This window comes from Chinchilla lanigera, unplaced genomic scaffold (assembly GCF_000276665.1).
Source record: "Chinchilla lanigera isolate Chin_1 unplaced genomic scaffold, ChiLan1.0 scaffold00062, whole genome shotgun sequence".
NCBI lineage: Eukaryota > Metazoa > Chordata > Mammalia > Rodentia > Chinchillidae > Chinchilla > Chinchilla lanigera.
The window spans coordinates 7,522,483-7,546,783 of NW_004955463.1; the positions used below are offsets into that span (position 1 = coordinate 7,522,483).

Consider the following 24,301-nt stretch of genomic DNA (forward strand, 5'->3'; position numbering starts at 1 on the left):
TGTAATTGTTTGAGGAATTTCAGGTGTATGTTTACCAAGTTCTCCTATGTCGATTTCTCCTGGACATTTTCTGAGTAGGGTGGAGTACCAAGATTGGGTTTTAGTCCTTCATCTTGTCCTGTTTAATGCCAGAGGCAGAGCACTCAGTCCTCCTCTTCCCTGGAAGCTCAGCGAAGGTTGCTAGCATCCCTAGTTTTCCTGGTAGCCAGTCTTGCCCCTCAGTGTCTGCTGAGATGTGCTGCTTAGTCTGGGGATCTTCCAGCACATGGTGAAGTGTACCTAATTCTCCCAGGTCTCAGACTTGAACCGCAATTTTGTTAAATCGCAGACCGTCTCATCCAGTGTCCACTGGCAGCTCAGGGCATGTGTATGCTCCAGAAGCAGGCAGTATTGGTGGTGTGATCATGGTCCTGTGTCCCCAGGCAGTTCAGGTTGCAGGCAGAACCCATACACGAACTGCCGGGTAAGCAGTTCGTGGACTACCTGATTCTAGGTCTCCTGGCAGCTCAGGGCATGCGCAGGAGCCGGATGCAGGCTGCACTGGTGCTGATCATGGACTGCCTGTTACTGTGACCTCTAGGAGGTTAGGGTGCGTGCAAAGCACAGACATGAACTGTGGTGTCAGCAGTTTGTGGACCACCTGCTCTAGTACCTCAGGCGGCACAGGGCACACAAAGGGAGGGCCCAAACGTGAGTCCCAGTATTAGCAGTTCCTTAGACTTTCTGAGTCAGAATCTCCTGTTTGCACCGGGCGCCCGGAAGGTGAAGACACAGACTGTAATGGTAGCAGGGTCTTGGGTCGCCTGATCTGCCCCCAGGAAGTAAATGGGGAGTTTGTCTGCCCTTTAGGTATTCTATCTGGGCTACCTAGCTTAGGGTGAGTGCCAAACTAATCACTGGACTAATATAGTAATCATATATCCTTAATCTGAGGAGCATACACTCCAGATCCAGCCACTTCTGAGAAAGTCTTGCTTATGACTGCATGAGGCTTTGGGGGAACATCTAGACACAAATTGTAACAGCCCTTATTAGAAATTTGATGTAATAGAAAATAAGATTGATTTTTACTAAGAACCTAAGCCTGCTTCAGTTTAGTATAATCACATTACAGTATGGATTTATTTTACCATTAATAAAAGACATGTTATAATCCTGTCATTTGGAGCTAGGGATGTGGCTCAGTGGTACCGCTCTTGCCTTGCATGCACAAGGCCCTGGGTTCGATCCCCGGCACCACATATATAGAAAAATGAATAATAATAATAATAATAATAATAATAAATAAATTAAAAAAATAATTCTGTCATTGTTCTCTTTAAGCATATTTGTTTTCTTAAATTTTGTTTTACAGATTAAAAAAATAAAAAGACCAATAAAACAGCTTCAAAGCAGGTTAGTAGCAGAGTTACAATAATTAATACATTGTGTATTGTATTTTCATTCTAGTTATTCAGAGTACAAGATATAGGCATGATATCTTGTCCACACAACATTAGCACAAACCTTTCTTATCAATGAACTAAGGAAAACTAGCTGTATAATTATCTTAACTCTCTTATGTATAAATGTATTTTTTTATTTTTCCCTTCCTTTTTTTCCCTTTTCCCCCATCACAATTTGTCTCTTCTTTTGAACAGTTTCTTCCCAATTCACAATATCTATTGTACATTTTGGACCTTATTTGCTCATTCAGTTTCTCACATTAGTGAGACTGTACAATGTTTACACATATGGGTCTGATTTATTTCATGTGTGAGTATGGTCTCAAGTTGTGTCCATTTAGCTATAAAAGTGTCAAGTTTATCCTTCTTTATGTCTGGGTAGTATTTCATTACATGAAAACAACCACATCTTTTTTATCCATTGCTCCGTTGATGGGCATTTGGGTTGCTTCCAAGATTTAGTTATTAGAAACTGTGCTGCTATAAACATGGTGCACATATATTGCTGTGATATGATGTTTTTAATTCTTCTGGGAAGATACCAGAAGATGGGACTTCCAATCCTAGTTTTTGAAGGAATCTCCACACTGAGTTCCACAGTGTTTACACTAGTCTACACTCCAACCAATAGTGGACAAGGATTCCTTTTTCTTTAGCCATATTTGAATTTTTTTTTTTCTTTTTACCTTACAGGGTATCCTCAAAACTATAAAGAGATTTTTACAAAATCCTTTAAGAAACTATTTTTTGGGGAAAGTAGAACATATAATAGGTCAAGAGCATAATAAAAAAACCCTTAATATGGAAGAGCTATTATCTACCTTAAAAATCAGATCTTTAAGTAGACTTGTGAATAAATCCAACAGTTTTGCTGTGTTCACTTAGATCTTAGGAAAGATGATAATCATACAGAAATTTAAAGATATCAAAAGTTTTTAATACATTGTATATCCAAGTAGCCTTTGTTAATGAGATAAAGGTTATTCCTTGAGATTATTAATAGAATAATAAAATTTTGCAATTGCTAAAACCTTAGAACTCAAAACAGCCAATTTGTTTCAAAAGAAGAAATATTAGTGGAATTTATATCTAGAATCTTGAGTCAGTTTCTTTTGTGACTGTGTTTAGGACTAGATGTCGTAACTTACTTTAAATCTGTTTGGTTTTAAATAATATGGACAAGGCTATTTCTGATTTTTCTTTCAAAAATTTGTTTATTTACTTTATGATGTTTTTTGCAACAAGGTCATTTTAAGGATGAGTAAGAAAAAATTGGAAACAACTTCCCAACAGAGGAAAATTCCCGAATGGATGTCGGTGCAGAATAAACAATGTGCTACAGAAGGAAAAAAGGTGTAGTGTTCATTTAATTTTTTTTCAGTTTTAATTTTTTATTAGTGCAGTACGTGTTTACAATACATAATGATTACATTCCTCATGGGGAATTAGTGCATGTACATAACACATCTTAATTTATTTTCATCCCCTTTTTCTCTTTCCATCCCATCTCCCTCCTGTAATCACATCTCCTTCCATCTCTTGATCTCCTCTCCATTTGCAAAGGTCTATCTCCCTACTTCCTATTATGTCTCTCCTATTTTGCCTTTGTGTTTCTCTTACAAGAGAAACCATGTACTGTTTGAGCATGTGAGTCTGATTTATTTCACTTAACAGTGTGGTTTCCAAGGAAATCCATTTTCTTATAGATAACTCAAGTTTATTGTTCTTTATGGCAGAGTAGTACTGCAGTGTGTATGTATACCGCATCTGTTCTTTCAGATGGAAAATGTAAATTTTCATTAAAATTTTTCATTAGTCATTTGAGAAATGCAAATTAAAAGAACATTGAGATTTCATCTCACTCCAGTAAGAATGGCTGTCATTAAGAAATCAACCAATAACAAATGTGGGCGAGGCTGTGGAGAAATAGGAACTCTTCTCCACTACTGGTGGGAATGCAGACTGGTGAAACCACTGTGGAAATTAGTTTGGAGATTCCTCAGCAAACTCTGGCTAGAGGTCCCATTCAATCCAGCTATTCCCCTTCTGGGTATTTTCCCGGAAGATCTGAAAACATCGATCAATATATATGCACCCATGTTTATAGCAGCGCAGTTGGTAATAGCTAAATTGTGGAAGCAACCCAAATGTCCATCCACTGAGGAATGGATAAAGAAATTGTGGTACTTTTATATTATGGAATATTACTCACCTATAAAGAAAGATAAACTCGAGGCTTTTACAGGTATATAGTCAAAACTAGAGACCATACTCATAAGTGAAATAAACCAGACCTCCATGTGTAAGTAGTGTATTGTCTCATAGTGTAAGAACTTGAAAGAGTGAATAGAAATTAGGAGTGTGATAGACATTGTGAAACGAAAAGAAAATGCTCAGAAGTAAAGAGCAACTGGGGTGAGGGCAAAGAGAAAAAGAAGGGGAAATTATGTATGTATGTGTGTACAGGATAGCTAATATAGTTGTACTACTGACTTCTATTGCTTTACTGAAAGGACAGTTAATGATTACTTATTTGATCAATCTTGCATGTCTCTATTTGTTTTCCTGAGAAACCCTTGAAGATATCAATATGTAATACAACAACCATTGGGGCTGGGGATTTAGGTCAGTGGCACCGCGCCTGCCTGGCAAGTGTGAGGTCGTGAGTTTGATTCCTGGTACTGGAGAAAAACCAAAAATAAACAAACAAACAAAAAAATACAACAACCATTGTTAATTTCCTACCACTTTGCCTGTTATCCTGTATTGCCTGTATTGTTCTTATGCTATTTTGTAAATGGATGTCTGTTTGTTAATATGTTTTCCTTCTTTTATTTTTAAAATAAATTTTAAAAAATTGATGGTTTAATGAGTCAACTTTCATTTGTAAACTTCAGGTCATTATATAGGTCAGAGTGTTTGTTTTGTGAATGAACCAGGATCTAGTTGTTGAATGCCTGAAGGGGAATAAATTTTAATTGGGTTGACAAAATGAGAATTCTTACTGTATACTTCCTCTTTCTATATCCAGTTTATATAGTTGACCTTACTAGTTTGTTCCAATTCAGATGTTAATTTGGACATTAATAGTTGTGAATTTTTTGGTTAAGCTTTAAGTTCTCATAGATTTAAACTGTGGTAAGCATTTGTCAGCATTTCAAAGCCACAGTATTACATTATTGCTAATATAATTACCAAAATACCTCCTGGGTAAAATAAATGCTTTAATGAAAACAGGATCAGAAGTTTGCAAATAGATTTATTAGGAAAAATAACTTTACAATGGGATGGCTTTATGTTTTTTAAAATTGACGTTCAGTTTATCAGTCTGAAAGCATTAACTGATAAAATGTAGAAGTAAAAATTGAATGTGTCAATGAGCTTTATTATTTCAGTGAACATTATTAATATAAATTTTACTTTGTCTATTTTGCATTTATTTAGCTCAAGTCACGTATTCAGAAGAGTGTTTTTGAAGATGATCTCTCCTTCTTAAAATTCACTGGATCTATTTTGTATAGTTATGAAGCTAGTGATTGCTCTTTCCTATCAGAAGATATTAGGTAAGAGATTCGAATTAGCTAATTTTATTGATTTTGGACCCTTAGAACACAATAACTATTATGGTAGTATTTGTAAGTACACTGAGTTTTACAGTTGACTTATGTTTCAGAGGTAATTATTTCTATATACAGATTATCACTGTTTGATTTTTTAAGTAAAATAATCATGGAATTGTTTGTAATGTGTCTATTACTTTATTTATTTATTTATTTTTTGGGGGGGCGTTTTTCCAGTACCGGTAATCAAACTCACGACCTTGCACTTGCCAGGCAGGCGCTGTGCCGCTGAGCTAAATCCCCAGCCCTGTTTATTTATTTATTACTTTATTTTTTTATTTTAAAGAGTAAAAGAAGGATAACATAATAATAGGAGGGGCTTACCAAATTACAGACAGAGTGGTAGGAAATTATCAATGGTTATTGTTTTACATATTGTTATCTATAAGATAGTTTCTCAGGAAAACAAATAGACAAATGATAGTGAGTTACAGACAGAGGAGGTAGGAGATTATCAATAGTTGTTGTACTATACTTAGGTATCTTCAAAGTGGCTTCTAAAGAAAATAAATAGAACTATACATGAGTGACCTACCGAATAATCATTCAATAATTCTCAATGGTTGTTGTAGGAAACACATAATAATAAACATGGATCCATTTATGAAACAGGATAGGAAAAATGCAAACATTACAGAGTTATGGGTAGATTAGTAGGAAGATATCAATGACTGCTGTAATACATGGTGGTATCTTCAAAGTGGTTTCTCAGGAAGAGAGAGATACACAAGAAGGATCTAACAAGTAGTTACAGCCTAAGGGTTGTCAAAAATCAAGTGTCGTCTGGGGTAAAAGCCATTTTTTGTAGCGTTTTCTCTCCAGCCTCCCATCGCATTGGGACCCCACAACCAGTTAGTGTCCTCTCCCCAACTGTCAGCACAGGCAGCAGGAATCCTGCTGCAGACTTCTCTGGAGCTCCACCATAGCCTGTACTGTCAGGGGAAGAATGGCTTCCAGGGAGTCTCTGCAGGTATTGTGCAAGGTCCTCCTGGTTTACAGCTTCTGAGTGGCTCTCGTGACCCCAGTCCACTGGACCTCTGACTCTGTGGGCTTAGTCTGCATTCTCATGTTCTCTGAGTCCTTGTTCAGCAGCTGCTCCTCTGCTGACTCTGGACCTTTCTGGTTCTCAATGGCAGGAGCAAGAGTGACCCGTTGTATGGCATGTATTCCCAGGGGTTGTTCAAAGTTTGAATGATTCACACACATCCCATGGTGGGCCAATTGTGTCACTGTTTCTCTGTGTCATGATAGATCTCAATTGAGTGGCGGCAGCTGGCCTAAGGGCTGGCGCGCAACAGCGCTCGCCACCGCATGGCTCCCCATGCGCCGGGGGCCCTCCCTCCGGGGGCCTACGAGGCAGGAAGCTAGCCAGCCGGAAGACAGGCCCTCCCTGCCCATGGCTCCCTGTGCGCAGGAAGCCCTCCTTCCAGGGGCCTACGAGGCCGGGAGTGAGCTGCCGGTCCGATGACTGGCGCTCCCCGCCCGAGGCTCCCTGTGCTCCTGGGACCCTCCCTCCGGGAGCCTACAAGGCAGGAAGCTAGCCAGCCAGAAGACCGGTGCTCCCTGCCCGAGGCTCCCTGTGCACCAGAAGACCTCCCCTGTTTATTACTTTAGATTAATTTTTTTTTACTTTTAATTTTTATGGTGTTAAATATAGAACTATTGAACGCATTGTGTATATTTTACTGATTTCTGGAAAAAGTTGCTAAATATACCTTTATATCTTAAAACATAACACTATTAATATTGAAAAGTGGTTATGCTTTGGTGTGTTTTATTCAGGTAGTGATAGTTACATCAAGAAGTGCCTAAAAAGACCATTAGAAATGACTGGTAGTACTTTTTATTATTGCTTTTTGTCCTGTTTTCTGCTTCTGAAACCAAATTAACACCTATAGGATAAGTTATAAAGACAATAAATTTGTTTCTCAGTGTTGGAAGCTAGGAAATCCAGTAGTGATACATTGGCATCTGAGGAGGGACTTTGTGCTTTGGGATAATGTGGTGAAGAACAAAGGAGCAGAGACAATAAAGGGGGCTGAACTGAAACCTACTCTCTCGACAGCCCGCCCTCTCCCTTGGTAACAATCCTTTCAGGAGTGCAGAGCCCCTGTGATCTCATCACCTCTTATTTGGCCCCACCTCCCAAGATTGTTTTATTGAGGATTTTAGTTTTGACATGAGTTTTGAAACCATAGCACTTTGTTAAATTAAGACTGCAATAAACCAATCTCAGACTCTTCAAGCATTTTACAAGGAGAAGTAATAAGGAGTTAATTCAGATCTATTTTGAAGTTATCTGCCTACCTCCCTTTCTTTTTTTACTGTTACTTATTTTCCTTAAAAAAAGCAGAAATAGCTGGGCATGGTGGCAACATACCTTTACTGTCAGTACTGTGATCACTGAGCCAGGAGTATTTTGAGTTTGAGGCAGCCTAGGTTATATAATGAGACACTGTGTGAACCCTGCTCCTTAAAAGCAGAAGTACATGTTCTCTTTGTGGTAGAATTTTTCTAGAAATACACTCAGGTATCTTCACTTCCACTCCTGTTTTCTGGCCACTTTTGGTGTAATTACGTGGAATTCAATTAGACTCACAGAGAAGGTAAAAATCTATTATGATTATATATAAACTTCACCAACGTTTGCATTGCTGTGTTGTTTGTGAAGGCAATAATCATAAAGAATTGCCTTTATGAGGAATTCTTCATTTTTCATGAAGAGTTCTTCAATAATCGAGAAGAATTCTTCATTTTTCTTGAAGAATTCTTCAGTAATCATGAAGAATTACAGTTTTGAGGAATTGTATGTTGTAAAAGGCAGTTTTTGTTTTGTTTTATATTCTCCCTTCTCTGACCATTTTTAAGATTCACCCTCCCGTGTGTGTGTGTGTGTGTGTGTGTGTGTATGTGTGTGTATGAAGTGTGTTTTGAGGATTTAAACCAGGACCTGTGCACTGGACTATATCCCCACCCCTTTCAGTTTTTGTTTTTTTGAGATGGGTTCTTGTAGTCCTCCTACTTCAGCCTCCCCAAGTGCTGTGAATATAGGCATGCACAACCATGCCTGGCTGACTTTAAGATTTTTAATGTAACAGTTTCCCCACAATTTGATTATGATGTATCTTTTTGAGACAGGGTCTTACTCTGCAGTTCAGGCTGGCCTTGAGCTTACTTTGTAACCCAGGCTGGTCTTGAACTCGCAACGATCCTCCTGCCTCAGCCTCCCAAGTGCTGGGATTACAGGCGTGCACCACCACGCCTTCTGATATATCTTTGTATAGTATGGTTTGTGTTTATCCTGCTTAGCGTTCATTGAGTTTTTTTTTTTTTTTTAATTTATAGGTTTATAGTTTTCATCAAATTTGAAAATTTCTTCTCTTATCCTGCAATTCTTTTCTCTTTCTGGACTTTCAGTAAGTTAGACTGCTTGATACGGTTTCCTTTCAGTTCCCCACCTCATTTTGTGTCTTCAAGTTGGCTTAGATATTTTTCTTCTGTATTATCTCACCTGCTGTTTATCCCTTCCTATAAATTTTTTGTTTTAGATATTTTTCATTTCTAGAAGTTTTATATAAAAATATGTCTACCATTTTGGTTCTTAATATTTTCATAGTTTCTTTTAACTTCTTGAACATTTTTAGCATATTCATAGTAGTTTTAATGTATTTATTTGTCTTGTTAATTTCATTATTCTAGGCTTGTTTTTTCCTCTTGTGTTAAGTGATTACTGTCCTGGACATGGCTCATATTTTCCTGTTTATCTTTTGGCTGTTAATTGTGCTGATTAGATGTTGTGAGTTTACCTTGTTGAGTGTTAGATTTTGGCTTCTTTTAGAGAAAGGAGCTTTATTCATCAGTTATTTGAAGATCAGCTTTATATTTTGAGACTTACGTTTAAAATTTTATGTCTTAGTTGCTTGCAGTTGCTGACATGCAGTACCCAACACCTGCAGCTGAAGGAGGAGAGATTTATTTTTGGCTCATGTTTTAGAAGTTCCAGACCTTACTGGGTGGTTGGCTCTAGGTAGAAGTGGCACAGTGGGAGAGTTTGGTAGAGGAAAGGTGCTCACCTCATGGCAGCCAGGAAACAGGCAAGGGAGTGGCAGAAAAGCAAGATACATTCTTCCAGGTTATGCCCATAGTGACCTACATCTTCAGACAAGACCCTGCCTCTTAACAGCAAGTCAGCTATAATGTCCCTGTAACCCAGTCACCTTGCAGTTGAACACATGAGGCTTTGAGGGCTATTTTAGATAGAAATCATAACAGTTACCTTTAGTCTAACAGTAATTTAAAGGGTGACCCTTCTGCCTTGTGACCATGACACTAAGTGAAATAAATGAGACATGGAAGGTAAAATATGAGATAGTTTCTCTTCCATGAGAAACCCAAAGTATAAATAATTTAAAGAGCAGAATAGAGGACAGATGACAGGAAGCAGGGAAGTAGACCTTTTGTAGATGGGAGGACACCCAAGGATCGAGGGAATGGGATAGGGAAACTAAAAAGGGTTAAGATGAAATATGTATATGCACTAACCCCCTGCAATGAATGTACTCCTGTATCCTAAACATATACTAAAATAAAAGATGCTAAGAAAAATATGACCCTTCTGGAGTCTGCTGGCTTCCTCAAGTGAGCAACAAGAATTTCTGCTGTGACTTTTCAGAACTTAAGGCCTGCTACCTCTGTGTAATCCCAAGAATGGTGCAGTTTATAGCTCCGCCATGGTTCTCTGCTCAGCTTCATATAGTTCCAGACTATGCATGCATCTCTTAATATTCTACAAAGACTCAAGGAGACCCTATCAAGACTTTGGAGTTCTCCTGCCTGCCACGTTCCTCTGTAGTATTCTGCCCTACAAGTCCCAGCTGCCTCAGCTTCTGTGGCTGTGAACTCTGGCTCCCCAGCTCAGTGTTCTTGGGATTCTTCTTGCTGTTCTGTTGTCTGGCAAGTTTCAGGCAGGCAGAATGTGAGGTCAGCTGTAAGGCTCCCTCTTTGCTTCTCTTTCCTCAGAGAGTGGAGTCCTGCACAGCCTGCTGTGTTTTGTCCAATTATCATTTGTTTTTAGTAGAAGGGTGAGTCTGGTTTCACTTAATTCTATATTGGCTTGAAGCAGAAGTTGAATTTTTTATTTTTAAAATATATTTTAAAATTTAAAAATTGTGAAATAGGCAAATATAAATAATAATAGGTAATATACTAGATACACATATTCTTTTTTTTATTTTAAAGAATAAAAGAAGGATAACATAATAATAGGGGGGACTTAGCAAATTACAGACAAAATGGTAGGAAATTATCAATGGTTATCATTTTACATATTATTATCTACAAAATAGTTTCTCAGGAAAACAAATAGACAAATAATAATGAGTTAGAGACAAGAGAGGTAGGAGATTATCAAGAGTTGTGCTATACTTTGTATCTTCAAAGTGGCTTCTAAAGAAAATAAATAGAGCTATACATGAGTGACCTATTGAAAAATCATTAACTATTCTCAATGGTTGTTGTAGGAAACACCTAATAATAAACATACATTATGAAATAGGATAGGAACATTACAAACTTAACACAGTTATGGATAGATTAGTAGGAAAATATCAGTGGCTGCTGTAATACATGGTGGTATCTTCAAAGTGGTTTCTCAGGAAGACAGAGATATGCAAGAAGGATCTAATAAGTAGTTACAGCCTAAGGGTTGTCAAAAATAGCATATTACCTCCTCACCAGTGACTCCTTTCACTGAGGTATGATGGCTGGAAGGAAGGCCAGGATTGAAAAGAAGGACCGAGAGACTTGCACCTGTGTCTAGCAACAGGCTGTTTTCTTGTTCCTCCATAGTCATGATTACCCAGGGCTCCTCGATGGAGATGACGGTCTGGCCAGAGTAGATACACATATTCTTTCTACCTAGTTTATAAAATTTTTTTTTTTTCTGATCCTGGGGGTTGAACCTAGGGGGTTTACACTGAGCTATGTCTCCAGACCTTCCAAAAAAATTTTTATTTTAAATTTTGAGACACCTCTCCAAGTTAACCAGGCTGTGCTCAAAGTTACACTCTTTCTACCTCAGCTCTACGTAATACTGGTATTACAGGCAAGTGCTGCTTAATCAAATCTTAACATTCATTTTCTTCAAATCTTTATTAAGGATTGCAACTATAAAATACAGGTGAAACTGTAGATATAATTTTTTTATTTTCCCATGCCCCTTAAGATAACTTCTATCATGAATTCGATGTTTAGCATTTTCTTTTGTTTTTACTATTCCTTCATAATTTTATATCCCAAAATATATATCATTTCTCTTGTTAAAAACATTTACAAATGGTATTAAATTGTATGTATAAGTATACTCTATGTTTTTCATTTAATGCTATGTCTTAGATAATTTTTCTCTGTAGCTCCATTTCAACTTTTCTAGATTATTGCAGTTTTCATATTTCACTATTTGTTCATTTTCTTTTTGACAGTTCTTTTTTTTTGCCAGTAGAAACAATGTTGCACTGTATATTCTTAAATGTCCATCTCTTTATATACGTACTAGAGTTTCATATGTTTATGAGAAAAGATTGTCAGGTCATACATAGTATTTGTGCATCTTCAAATAGATCTTGTTAAAAGTTTTTCCGAGAGAATTTTTACCAATTTATGTGTTCATCAGAAATGAGCAGTCCCAGCCATAGATGTGCTTTCCTGCACTTAATATTGTGAATCTTTAATTTTTGTTAATCAAATACATGTAAAATTGTGTAGAGAAAATTGGAGCTTTTATATACCTATTTGTCTTTATTAGCTATTTTGATTTCTTTGTATGAATTGCATGTTCCTGTTTGTCTTTATTTTTTTGCTAGATTATTGTATTTTCTTAATTTTTGGAGTAACTTTTAATATTTTCTGGTTACTCATTGTTAGTTATATGTATTACTTGTACCTTCTACCAGTCTGTAGCTTACCTTTTTAATTTTTGAATGATCTCTTTAGTTATGCAAAAATTTAAAATTTTAATGCAATTAATCTTCACTACATTTCTCCCCTTAGCCAGAGTCTGTCTACTGGAGATGTGATAGGATTTGATATGGAATGGCCACCAATATACAAAAAAGGGAAACAAAGCACGGTTGCACTCATTCAGTTGTGTGTGTCTGAGAGCAAATGTTACTTGTTTCACATTTCTTCTATGTCAGGTTGGTTGTCTCTTTTCTTTCATTTTTTATTGAAATTGTAATATGTCAACTTTATCCCTATAAAATTAATCTACTAAGCTACTAAGCTGGCTCTTCTCTGAGCATCTTATATGTAAGTATTTAGTTTCATCCTGATTTACTCATGTTCCCTGTTTCATTGAATTTTTATGACATTCTGTGAGACATCTATATTTTTCTTGTTTTAAAGGGAGAAGTGAAGTTTAGAGAGTGTTAACAATAGGGATGTACTGCTGACGCTAGCTGAGGTGACATTCAGACCTATTTTTGCTTATCACTTATCCATTAGGAGTTTTTGTCTTAGGTAAGAACAGAAATACTTAGGATGAATATGTTTCTGAATTTAAGCTTAACATAAATACAAATTTAAAAATACATGTGGCATTTATAAGAGGTGAGAATACTTAACAGATATTATAGAAATAACAATGTAATATTATAGTTTTTCCTAGGGGATTAAAAATGTTGCTTGAAAATGAAAGAATTAAAAAGGCAGGTGTAGGAATTGAAGGAGATCAGTGGAAACTTCTACGTGACTTCGACATCAAATTGAAGAGTTTTGTGGAATTGACAAATGTTGCCAATCAAAAGGTAGATATGTATAATTTTTTCCTTAAAGAAGATAATTTTGTGTTTTTACAATATGCCTTCTATCTGAATGTTACACTTTTTGAAAAAATAATTTAAGCTATATACTGTTTTTGTAGCAACAGAGTTCTCTGGATTGTATTTGGGTATAAAATTCCTAGTTTTATTTGTGGCGTGGTTATTTGGTGGTCTTCAGGGATATCTCATAATAGCAGGAAGTAATGTTTGCTGTATTACTTTTTCATCACTTCCAGTTGAAATGTACAGAGATCTGGAGCCTCAATGGTCTGGTTAAACACCTCTTTGGTAAACAACTTCTGAAAGATAACTCTGTCCGCTGTAGCAACTGGAGTAATTTCCCTCTCAGTGAGGATCAGAAACTGTATGCAGCCACGGATGCTTATGTATGTACTTACAGATGTCAAAGGGTTCAGATCTCTTGGGGTGCTTTTTGAAACCTTGTTATACATTACTTTACAGAATTTTTATTGTGATGATGGCATAAACTCAACTAAGATACTTAGTATTAGTTTGGCATTAAAAATGCTTTCATCAAGTGAAACTTAGTTCTTGATATAAATTAGCAAGTACCAATCAACAGATTGTTGAGTGCTATTTATTTTCACTGTCATGATTCCAAAATAATGTTCAATTCGTGGGTAAAAGAAATGTGAAACTGCTGAAAACGTGAAAGGCTAATAAAGTTTTGGCTCAGCAAGCACAAATGGTATTGATGATGTATTTGATATGTAGCAATTCAGGATAAGAATAATTATAAAACAGTTTCTATATTGCAACTGGCCTTATTTCTTATATTTATTTTTAAACTATAGTGAAAATGTAGAAAAATTGCCTCCAAATTTGACTTGCTGCTTCTGTTTTATATTTACAAGTTTATACATGAAATCTGAGCTTTATATGTTGTACTGTCCTGTGTGTCTATTTTAATGTTTAAAATACAGTACATTTTTTCCTGCAGTCCATTTCTTACCCTTTAGTTGGTAATTTTTATTTATTGATGAATATCTTTTTGTTTTCCATTTTGCCTCTGTTTTTAGGAGTGGAAGCTCATTTAATTTGTAACCAGAAAAAAAATTAATTTTTGTCAAGGACATAGGGTATAATATCCTTCTTTAAAATGTACAGCAATTGTTGAGACTAGGACAAGTTCTATAGCATTTTTATTCATAAAAATTCAGTGTGATTTGATTTTTCCTGTTAACAGTATTTACAAGGAGGATTTTTCACACCCTAACATTCTTCATGATTTAATGAAATGGAAGGAAGTAAATATCTGTGGTCAAAACAGATTTCTCTCCTTAGTATGTATTTTGCGAGAGTTCATTTACAAGGAATTTGATTTGGATATTTGCTTATAATATTAAGCGTTAGTGAAAACTTGAATTTCCTTTTAGCATGAGGCAGCTTTCCCCATTCTCATAACTCTGGTGATTACTTGAAGACACACAGATGTTTATGTAACAGTATTCGGTTGAATTTAGTTTTAGGGGTGCTTTGAGAATCAGTTTTTGGATTTTTCTAAAGGTAGGACATAAAATGTTATTTAAGTTATCTTTATTCAGCTTGCAGTTTGTCTTTTTTCCTGTTTTTCCCTAGGCCGGTCTCATCATTTATCGAAAATTAGAAAGTTTGGGTGATGCCATACAGATGTTTGATACAAATAAAGGTATGTTATGAACGCCAAAGATAAAGTGTGAATTGCCTGTTTTGTGAGAGTTATTCACACAACGTGAAATATCTTTATTCAAAATGACAGTATTTTCAGATTTGTAAAGTGTTTCATATTATTACAGCTTTCCTTTTCATTAGTGCCTGTCTGCAGTCCATACTGATTGCATCCCTTGTGAGGAGTTGGTGCCTGTGTAACACATCCCAGTTCTTTTTTCATCCCATTGGCCTAGCTTCTTCCCCCTTTCTTCAGTCTCTTGATCCTCTTTATTTGAAAAACGTCTATCTCCCTACTTTCTATTACCACTCTTCTATTTTGCCCTTTATATTTTGATTTCTTATATAAGAGAAACCATGCACTATTGAAGCTGTGTGATTTATTTCACTTAACATTATGGTCTTAAGGTGCATCCATGTTCCTACAAGTGACTCAAGTTTAACATTCTTCATGGCAGAGTAGTACTGCACTGTGTAAGACTATGACATTTTCTTTATCTGCTCATCTGTTGATGGACATACGGCCACTTGCTAGATTTAACTTTTATGAATTTGGTGCTGTAGACATGGGTATGAACATATCACTGACTTTAACTCTTTTGGAAATATACCTAAAAGGAGAATAGTTGTGTGAATAGAATTTCTTCTATTCTCAGTTTTTTTGAGGAATCTCCATATTGATTTCCGTAATGGTTGTACTAGTTTATATTCCCTCCAACAATGTAGAGAGGTTCTTTTTTACCTGCAGCCTTGCCAGCATTTGTTATTACTTGATTTCTTGATGGTAGGCATTCTTTCTGTTTTAAGATGGAATCTCAGTGTTGTTTTAATTTGCATTTCTTTAATTGCCAGAAGTAGTGAACATTTCTTCATGTATTTATTGGTCATTTGAACTTTGTTTGAGAAGTGTCTCTTCATTTTAGTTGCCCATTTTTGGATTGGGACTTCTATTTTGGAGGGGAATCCTAATTCTTTTGAGTTGTTTGTATGTTCTAGATCTTAGTCCTTTGAAGAACAGCTAGAAATTTTTTTTTTTAATCAATCTAGGTTGGTTGTCTCTTTGCTCTGTGGTTTGTTTCTTTTATTCTGCAGAAGCTTTTTAATTTGATATGATCCCATTTGTTGATCCTTGGTACCATTTCCTGTGTACTGTGGTTCTTTTCAGAAGTCCTTGCCTCTGAATCTGACTTCAAGAGTTTTCCTCATTTTAATCTTCCCTCAGATTGTTTCTGTTTTACCATTTGGCTGTTGATCCATTTTTAGGTTAGTATATGGTGAGAGATATGGGTGTAGATTCATCTTCTGCATATAGATAGCCAATTTTCTCAGCTCCATTTATAGGAGAGGTAATTTTTCTTCTGGTTTATGGTTTTGGCTCCTTTGTCAAAGAGCAAATAGTGGAATGTAGCTGGGTTTTTTCTGCATCCTCTATTCTGTTCCATTGATCCACGTATCTGTTATTGTGCCAGAACTATATAGTTTTTATCACTGCAGTTTTTTATTTTTATTTTTATTTTTTTTTTGGTTTTGGTTTTTTTCTGGTACCAGGGATTGAACTCATGACCTTGCGCTTGCCAGGCAAGTGCTGTGCCACTGAGCTAAATCCCCAGCCCCATCACTGTAGTTTTGTCATATAATTTGAAGTCCAGTAATGTGTTGTTGTTTTTATCCAGAGTGGCTTTTACTATTGTTTCTTTTTGGTTCTGCATGAATTTTAGGATTGTTTTCTCCAGTTCTGGGAAGAATGCTGTTGATGTTTTGATTGGGATTGTGTTACATCTGTATATCAGTTCTGGAAGTATTCCTATTTTGACTGTATTGGTTTTGCCTATCCAGGAATGGGATATTTTTCCATTTTCTGATGACTTCTTTATCTCCTTTTTCAGAGCACTGTAGTTTTTATTGTAGAAATATTTCAGTTCTTTGGGTAGGTTAGTTTTTAAGTATTTAATTATTGTTGGTGCCATTGTGAATGGTGTTTTTTTTGTAATTACTTCCTCGATTTTATTATTGGTGCATAGGAACACTGTTGATTTTTGTTGAGTTGATTTTGTATCCTGCTGCATTGCTGAATTTGGATATTAACTCTACGAATCTTTTGGTGGAATTTTTTTGGTCTTCTATATATAGTATCATGTCATCTGTAAATAATGATAATTTGACTTCTTCCTTCCCTATACATATCCCTTTTTTTCTTGTCTAATTGCTCTTACTAATGTTTTGAGTACTGTGTTGAACAGGAGTAGGATAGTGGACATTCATGTTTTATTACTGATTTTTGAAGAAAAATTTTCAGTTTTTCTCTAATATGATGACAGTAAGTTTCTAATAAATGGCTTTTATGAGATTGAGATAATGTTCTATACCTATTTCCTTCAGTGTTTTTATCAGGTATGGATGTTGGATTTTGTCAAAGAATTTTACTGCAATTATTGAGATGATCATGTGATTTTTGTCCCTTTGTTTATGTGATGTATTACATTTATTGATTTGTGTATGTTGCACAAGCCTTGTGTCCTTGGGATGAAACCTACTTGGTCATGATGTATGATCTTTTTATTTATTTATTGCTTTCTGTTTGCCAATATGCAACACTGAAGATTTTTCATGTATATTTATTAAAGAGATTCATTAAACGGAGTCATTAAAGAGATAGTTCCCTTTTTTTTTGCGGGATCCTTTTCTGGTTTTGGAATCAGGGTAATATCGGCTTTCAGCAATGACATCAGGAGTGTTCTTTCTGTTTCAGTTTCATTAATAAGCTTGAGGAGTGTTGATGTTAGATCTTCCCTAAAGTTTTTATAGCATTCAGCAGTGAGCTGGGCTTTTCTTAGTTGGTATATGTATTTTTTTACTACTGCTTCAATTTCATTGCCTGTTATTGTGTTATTTGGGTTTTCTAAATATGTTGGCTAAGTTTTGGTAATTCATATATATATATAGGAATGTATCATTTCTGAATTTTTCAATATATTGGCATACATGTTTGCAAAGTATTTACTAATAATTACCTGGATTTCTGTGGTGTCCACTGTGATTTTGCCTTTTTCATATCTAATTGCATTGATTTTGGTCTTTTCTTTCCTTTTTGGGTAAAATTGGTGTCTTACTTTCTCATTACTGGGACAAAATACTCAATATCCACAAGTTAAAGGAGGAAAGGTTTATTTTAGCTCATGGTTTATAGAGGTTTTGCGCTGTAGTCTGCTGGTTCCAAGGTGGAATGACATGGCAGAGGAGAAACTGTTCATGGCATGGTAGGCAGGATTCAGGATTCAGTGAACTTGCTTTCCTTCTTTCTCTTTATATTTCATCACCCAGGCTACAAGTCTATTGATTGGTTCCATCCACACTCAGGGTGGGGCTCCCCTCTTCAGTAATCCCCACCATGCTAAACCAGTAGACCAATCCAGTTGTCATACATCCATAATCCAGGATCACGCAGCTATGATCTAGCCACCTCCTAAAAGCTGCACTTACAAGCACATCAGGCTTTGTAGGGGGCATCTACATTTAACCCATAACATCCCACCACCGACCACCGAAAGACTCATGTGCATCCCTTTATGCAAAATGCATTTAGTTCATCTCTAAGAACTGCCAGAGTCCCAACAGTATCAGCACTACTGAAAAGTCCAAATCTAAAGTTTCCTCTAAGATTTAAGGCAGTCTTAGCTACGAGTCCCTGTAAAAATGTAAGGAAAGTTAAACATTTCCAACTTTACAATGGTACAAGGTAAACATTCCCATCTCAAAAGGTAGAAATTGTGTGATAAAATGAATGGGACCAAAGCAAGACCAAAATCCAGCTGCACGAGCATTAAATTCCATAGTTCCATGTTCAGCAAGGTGGGAGGATGTGAACTTCAAAGGGCTTGGGTGGCTCTGCTCCTATGGCACTGCCAGTAGTGGTAGCCTTCATGGCTTCTCTCTTGGGCCACTGTTGTAAGTAAGGTTTACAAGGGAAAAGATTTAATACAGGACACATAATTTAGAGGATTATTTTATAATATTCACCCAAAGAGTCAAATGCAAAAGACTGTGGGAGATCTGTCCATGCACTGGAGACCCAAAGAATCCAGCTGAGGGCCTGAATCCCATAGCAGTGTCTTGAGTGAGTCCAGCTGAAGACCTAGAGCCCCTGGCAACATCCTCCATGAGTCCAGCTGGAAGTCTAGAGGCCACAACAATGCCTCATGCAAGTCTGTATCAAGGATCTGACCTGGTAAGACCCAGTGGTCAGTGGTGGAAGCTGGAAAGTCCATGCTGGAGAGATGAAGGATCTGTGCCAGCTGGCTGAGGGATCTGCATGGGAGCCAAGAAGCAATGCTAAAGGTAAGGACCTGAGATCCCTTGAAAAGTACCACAGCCATCCTCAGCAACATCCTGAGCTCCTCTGATGATGAGAACAACTGTGTTCCTATCAGGAAAACCAGTGCAACAAGCTTCTCCTGGAAAATCAACAGCACACCCTCTACCCCTCCAATTCTCCTTTTTATGCTATTAGCAACAATCCTCAGGGGGCCATCCATACACAGCACCGCACTAATTAAGTTTAACTTGGTGTTACAATTTGACCCTTAGTTAATACACCATGCCAGCATTGCTCATTCATTGCAACTTTCCTCAGATGATCCCTGTTCCTGGCTTGTCCAGTCTTCTCAGATCTCCACTGTACTTTCAGCTTCATACCTTTAGCTTCACACATCTACCTTCAGGGATACACTGCCTGGCTTTCCAGGCCTTCTTCTGAAATGTAGATGGAAGATTCCTGACCCGACAACTCTTGCATTCTGCATGTATCTAAAACAAGCACTACGTGGATGATGCCAAGATTTGCTGCTAGCTAGAGCAGTAGCCAAGCTTTCTTCTCTCTTGGCTGTAAGGGTTGAGTACCTAGATAGCTGACCAATCCTGAGGAACAAATTCCCTAGGCTGCCTCCCTTCTGGAAAATGGTGCCCTGGGCATTCTTTTGAAAGCAAAGTCTTTCTTTCATCTTTGCAATTTTGAGGCTGGAAAGGGTGGTAGTACTGCTGGTTCTTGTGACACCCTCAGAGCATCTTTTCTATTGTCCTCTTCTAAAATACTTGCCTTTTTATTGTTAATCTTTTTAGGAACCAGGTTCTTCTGTTTTATCTTTTCAGGCTGCAACTTTACTGGAGCTTTATTTCTGGCAAAAATCAAAACTTTTAAAATCAGGGGCTGGGGATTTAGCTCAGTGGCACAGCGCCTGCCTGGTAAGCGCAGGTTGTGAGTTTGATTCCTGGTGCCAGAAAAAACCCAAAAACAAAAAACTTTTAAAATCATTCTACAGGGCCCTTTGCTTTTGATTTTTGACATAGATCTGGCTAAAAGCCCTTAACAATAGCCATGCCACTGCCTAAATAGTAGACTGCCATGAAATTTTTCCACTAGATAGATTAATCTACTACCATTAATCTCAGTCTCAGGCAAAGTGTCTAGCCATGAGCCAAATACATACAGATTTTTTGAGAACGTGTAACATTCCATGGTCTAGAGGCCAATAGCCAATTCTGATCTTGTTCCTACTGAAACCACCTGAGCTTGGTTTACCAGTTGCATTTCTGTTAGCATCCTTGTCTTCTGAGCTCTGACCAGAACTCCAGTCAGGCTTGTCCTACAGCATTCTAGGCCTGCTTTTCCAGCCGTCATCTCCAAACCTTTCCAAACTCCTCTCACAAGCCAGTTCCAAAGGCTCCTGTGCCACATGGCCAGGTAATATCTCAAAAACATCCATACTCCTGGTATCAAAATCTGTTTTAGTTATTTTCTTGTTGCTGGGACAAAATACCCAACATCCACAAATTAAAGGAGGAAAAGTTTTATTTTAGCACATAGTTTGTAGAGATTGCATGTCTGAGTTGGCTGGTTTCAAGGTAGGAAATCATGGCAGAGGGGTATGGCTTAGGAGAAACAGTCCATGGCATGGCAGACAAGAGGCAGAGAGCTTGCTTTCCTTCCTTCCCTTTGTATTTCATCCAGGCTACAAGCCTACTGGTTGGTGCCACTCTCACCAGTATGTGAAGTGAGGCTTCCCTCTTCAGTAACTACATCACTGACAATCATTCTAAACCAGTCAGTGGACTGATTGAATTATCATATATGCGTAATCCATTACCAGACACCCATCATCCAGCCACATTATGAGTGTGTGAAACTTTGGGGAGACATCTAGATATAAGCCATAACAATTGGCTGTTTGTGTATTTTATTTTTTTGAAGAACCAACTTTTCTCATTGATTCTTTATATTGCTCAATTTCATTGTTTTCGGCTCTGATCTTTATAATTTTGTTCCATGTACTAGCTTTGAGTTTGCTTTGTTCTTGTTTCTCTAGGACTTTGAGGTGCCTCACTAGGTTATTTATTTGTGTTTGCCCAGTTTTTGTGATATGAACATTTAGAGGTATAGACTTCCTTCTTAGGGTTACTTTCATTGTGTCCATAAGTTCTAGTATCTTGTTCTGGGATTATTGTTTGAATCTAGGAACTCTTATTTCTTCCTTTCTTTTGTATCTCATTTATTATTCAAGAAGTATTGTTTAATTTCCATGTATTTACATAATTTCTGTAGTTTCTTGTGCCATTGATTAGACTAGTTTTATTGGATCTGATAGTATTTGTGGTATAATTTTAATTGTTTTTCATTTACTTATTGGCTAGTGTATGATCTTTGGAGAATGTTTGGAGAATGTTTCATGTACTGCTTTGGAGAATGTTTCATGTACTGCTGAGAAGAATATGTATTCGTTTTTTTATTGGGTGGAAGATTGTAGGTAGCTATGTGTTAAGTCCATTCCTTTAAAGGTTTTGTTCAGCTCTGATATTTCTATGTGTATTTTTTTGTCTAGTTTATCTTTGTATGACAGGTATTGAGGTCCTCCATTATTATTGTGTTGATGTTTATGTAATTGTTTGTGTCCAGTAGTGCTTGTTTTATGAAGTCAGTGTACCATCATTTGGTGCTTATTTATTAATAATTGTCAAATCCTATTGAGTTTTATCCTTAACCAGTATTTTGTGACCTTTTTGTCTTCTGATCAGTTTTGACTTGATGTCCAAATATCTTATGTCCTATGTCTTAACATAGGATAGCTGTTGTTGCTTATGTTCAGGTTCCCATTGTATGGAAATTGTTTTCCATCATTTGAGTTTTAGTCCACAAATTTCTTTATGGATTGAATGTGGTTTTTGTATGCAGCATACTATTCAAAATTTTTGGTTTTTGATCCATTCTACCAGTCCGTGCCTTTTTACTGGGGAATTGAGACCATACACATTGAGATTTATTTCTGAAAGGTAATGACTTATTCCTGTCATTGCATTATTTTCCTGTTACTGATTCTCTTTATTTTCCTTCCTGTCATTGCATTATTTTTCTGTTATCGATTCTGTTTTCCTTAACTGCTCACTTTGGTGTATTTATTCTATTAGATCTTTATTGTTGTTAGTTTTGTTGTCTCTTTTTAGGCTATCCTTGAGAATTTTTCAGAGTGCTGGTTTGGTGGTCATGAATTTCTTTAGGTATGAAATATGGAAATATCATGGAAATATTGTGTTTCTCCTTCAGGTTTGAAAGGTAGTTTTTGCAGATATATCTGTCTACATTGGGAGTTGTTTTCTTATTGCTCTTGAAACACTTCACTCCTCACTGTCCTGGGCTTTAAAATTTGTGTTGATAAGTCTGCTATTATTCTAATGGGTTTTCTTTTATAAGTGGTTTATTGCTTTTCTCTAACAGCTTTTAGGGTTCCTTTCTTGTGTTCTGAGATTTTAACTATGTTGTGTCCTGGGAGATGCTTTTCTGAATGTGGCTATTTGGGGTTCAGTGTGCGTCACTTATCTGTATGTTAAAGTCTTTTCCCATATTTGGAAAAGTTTTTGATATTTTTTTCAATAACCAGATTTTTTATATTATTTGTGTTGACTTCTGATATTTCACTAATTCCAGCTCAAATTAGTCTTCTTTACATCATCTAGCAGTTGGTGCATCCATTTACTATATTCTCTTTTTGTTTTTAAGGTATGTCTCCTAAACTGGTCACTGTCAACAGCCCTATCTTCTAGTTCTCACACTCTGTCCTCACATCGATCACTTCTGCTGATCACACATTTGATAGAATTTTTAGGGGCTGGGGATTTAGCTCAGCGGCAAAGCGCCTGCCTGGCAAGCGCAAGGTCGTGAGTTCGGTTCCTGGTACCAGAGAAAATGAGCTCAAGGCCAGCCTGACAAGCAAAGCGAGACCCTAAAGCAAAAAACAAAAAAAAAAAAAAAAAAAAAAGAATTTTTAGTCTTCTGAGTTCTTTTTTTGCTACCTTTTTATTTTAATTTTATTTTTATATTTTTATGGTACTGGGGATTGAACTTAGGGCCTTGTGCATGCTAGGCAAGCATTCTGCCACTGAGCTACATCCCCAGCCCTGCTACTATTTTATGTACTGCATTTCTTTTCTATGGTGGTCATTTGTGTTTTATGTTGTTTTGATTAGCTTATCCAGCTGGCTTTTTATTAGTATCTTCTGTAGAATTGCAGTTATTTTATTAGACTCATTACCTGTTTAGGTATATCTTCTTTGAGCTTCTCAAGTGCCTTACTGACCTCTTTTTAAAATCTCCTGTTATCCTTTTTGAATATTTTAGCCATGCCTTTTCATTTTCTTTCCCTTGATGCCCCATGGATCAGCTTTGGGGAGTTAGGGCTTGGGGGGGGCATTCATTGTTGCTTTGTCTTCTCACATTTCTATTTTTTGTGTATTTGTTTTATGTGTTAAGACGTGTGGGTTGAATATAGTGGAAGGCTTTGTTGCAAGTATGAAGACCTCTTTAGTTAATGTCATCTCTTCAGCTATGCTTTCTGGGCATGGCTAATTATTGGCAAGTGCTTCTTTCCCAGGATCCAACTGGCTCCGTTTATTTGGAAGGGGATGCTGCAATATATTTGGACCATTACCATATTCTCCAGAAAATGAATCACACTATTGTTAATGATAAAAAGGCAATCCAGATACTGTCATGGAGAGAAAAGCAATTAATAGAAACAAGTATGCCAACGAGTATAGTAATAAAATCAGCAACAATGGTAGTGTCAAAGACAAATTGGAGGGGCTAGGGATATAGCTCAGTGGTACAGTGCTTGCCTGGCAAGCGCAAGGTCCTAGGTTTGATTCCTGGTACACAAAAAAGACAAATTGGATATTGACATAACCTAAGAATGAATAATGTGCCACCCTTAACCATCGAAATGAGATATATAATGAAATATAAACACTATGGCAAACCAAATACTGACCTACAGTAAATATCTACCAAATGAAACCTCACCTCCACTAACAATAGAATGATATTCAGCAGTAATAGCATAGAGTTCACTGGCTATCTAAAGTTGCATAAAATGTAATAGATATAATAGTAAAGGTAGAGGGAGAGGGGAACTGGAAAATGAGAAAAGGAAATTTGAGAAACGAATGAATGGAAGGTGAGAAAAGAGAAAAGTTAGTAGGGGATCATATTGAAGAGTAAAAGGAAATTGATTATATTAGAAAACAGTAACAGGAAAGAACAAACAAGAAAAGGGAGAACAGAGAGCAAAGTAAAGATTGAATAAAAAATAATGCCTTTGTGTTTTTGAATGACTGGTTTCTTTCCAGCATCTGCCTACTTGGAATTAAGTAAGTCACCATGTTCTCTACATGGATTTGGGGCCTTTAGACCCCTTTGTCCACTCACCCC

General features: G+C 36.7%; 1 protein-coding gene across 5 annotated transcripts in view; it reads left to right on the forward strand.

Annotated features, from left to right (window-relative positions):
- The window catches only part of Wrn (Werner syndrome, RecQ helicase-like), a 138,290-nt gene that overhangs the window by 27,240 nt on the left and 86,749 nt on the right, over window positions 1-24,301 (forward strand). For 4 of the 5 annotated variants that reach the window (XM_005398390.2, XM_005398387.2, XM_005398388.2 and 1 more), the window contains exons 2-8: window positions 1,355-1,395; window positions 2,691-2,798; window positions 4,890-5,008; window positions 12,113-12,258; window positions 12,719-12,867; window positions 13,119-13,268; window positions 14,482-14,551. In XM_005398390.2, the coding sequence (XP_005398447.1) occupies window positions 2,703-2,798; window positions 4,890-5,008; window positions 12,113-12,258; window positions 12,719-12,867; window positions 13,119-13,268; window positions 14,482-14,551 (730 nt within the window). In that variant the 5' untranslated portion in view covers window positions 1,355-1,395; window positions 2,691-2,702. The remainder of the gene's footprint in view (window positions 1-1,354; window positions 1,396-2,690; window positions 2,799-4,889; window positions 5,009-12,112; window positions 12,259-12,718; window positions 12,868-13,118; window positions 13,269-14,481; window positions 14,552-24,301) is intronic. The other variant, XM_013521530.1, reaches the window with a different exon arrangement.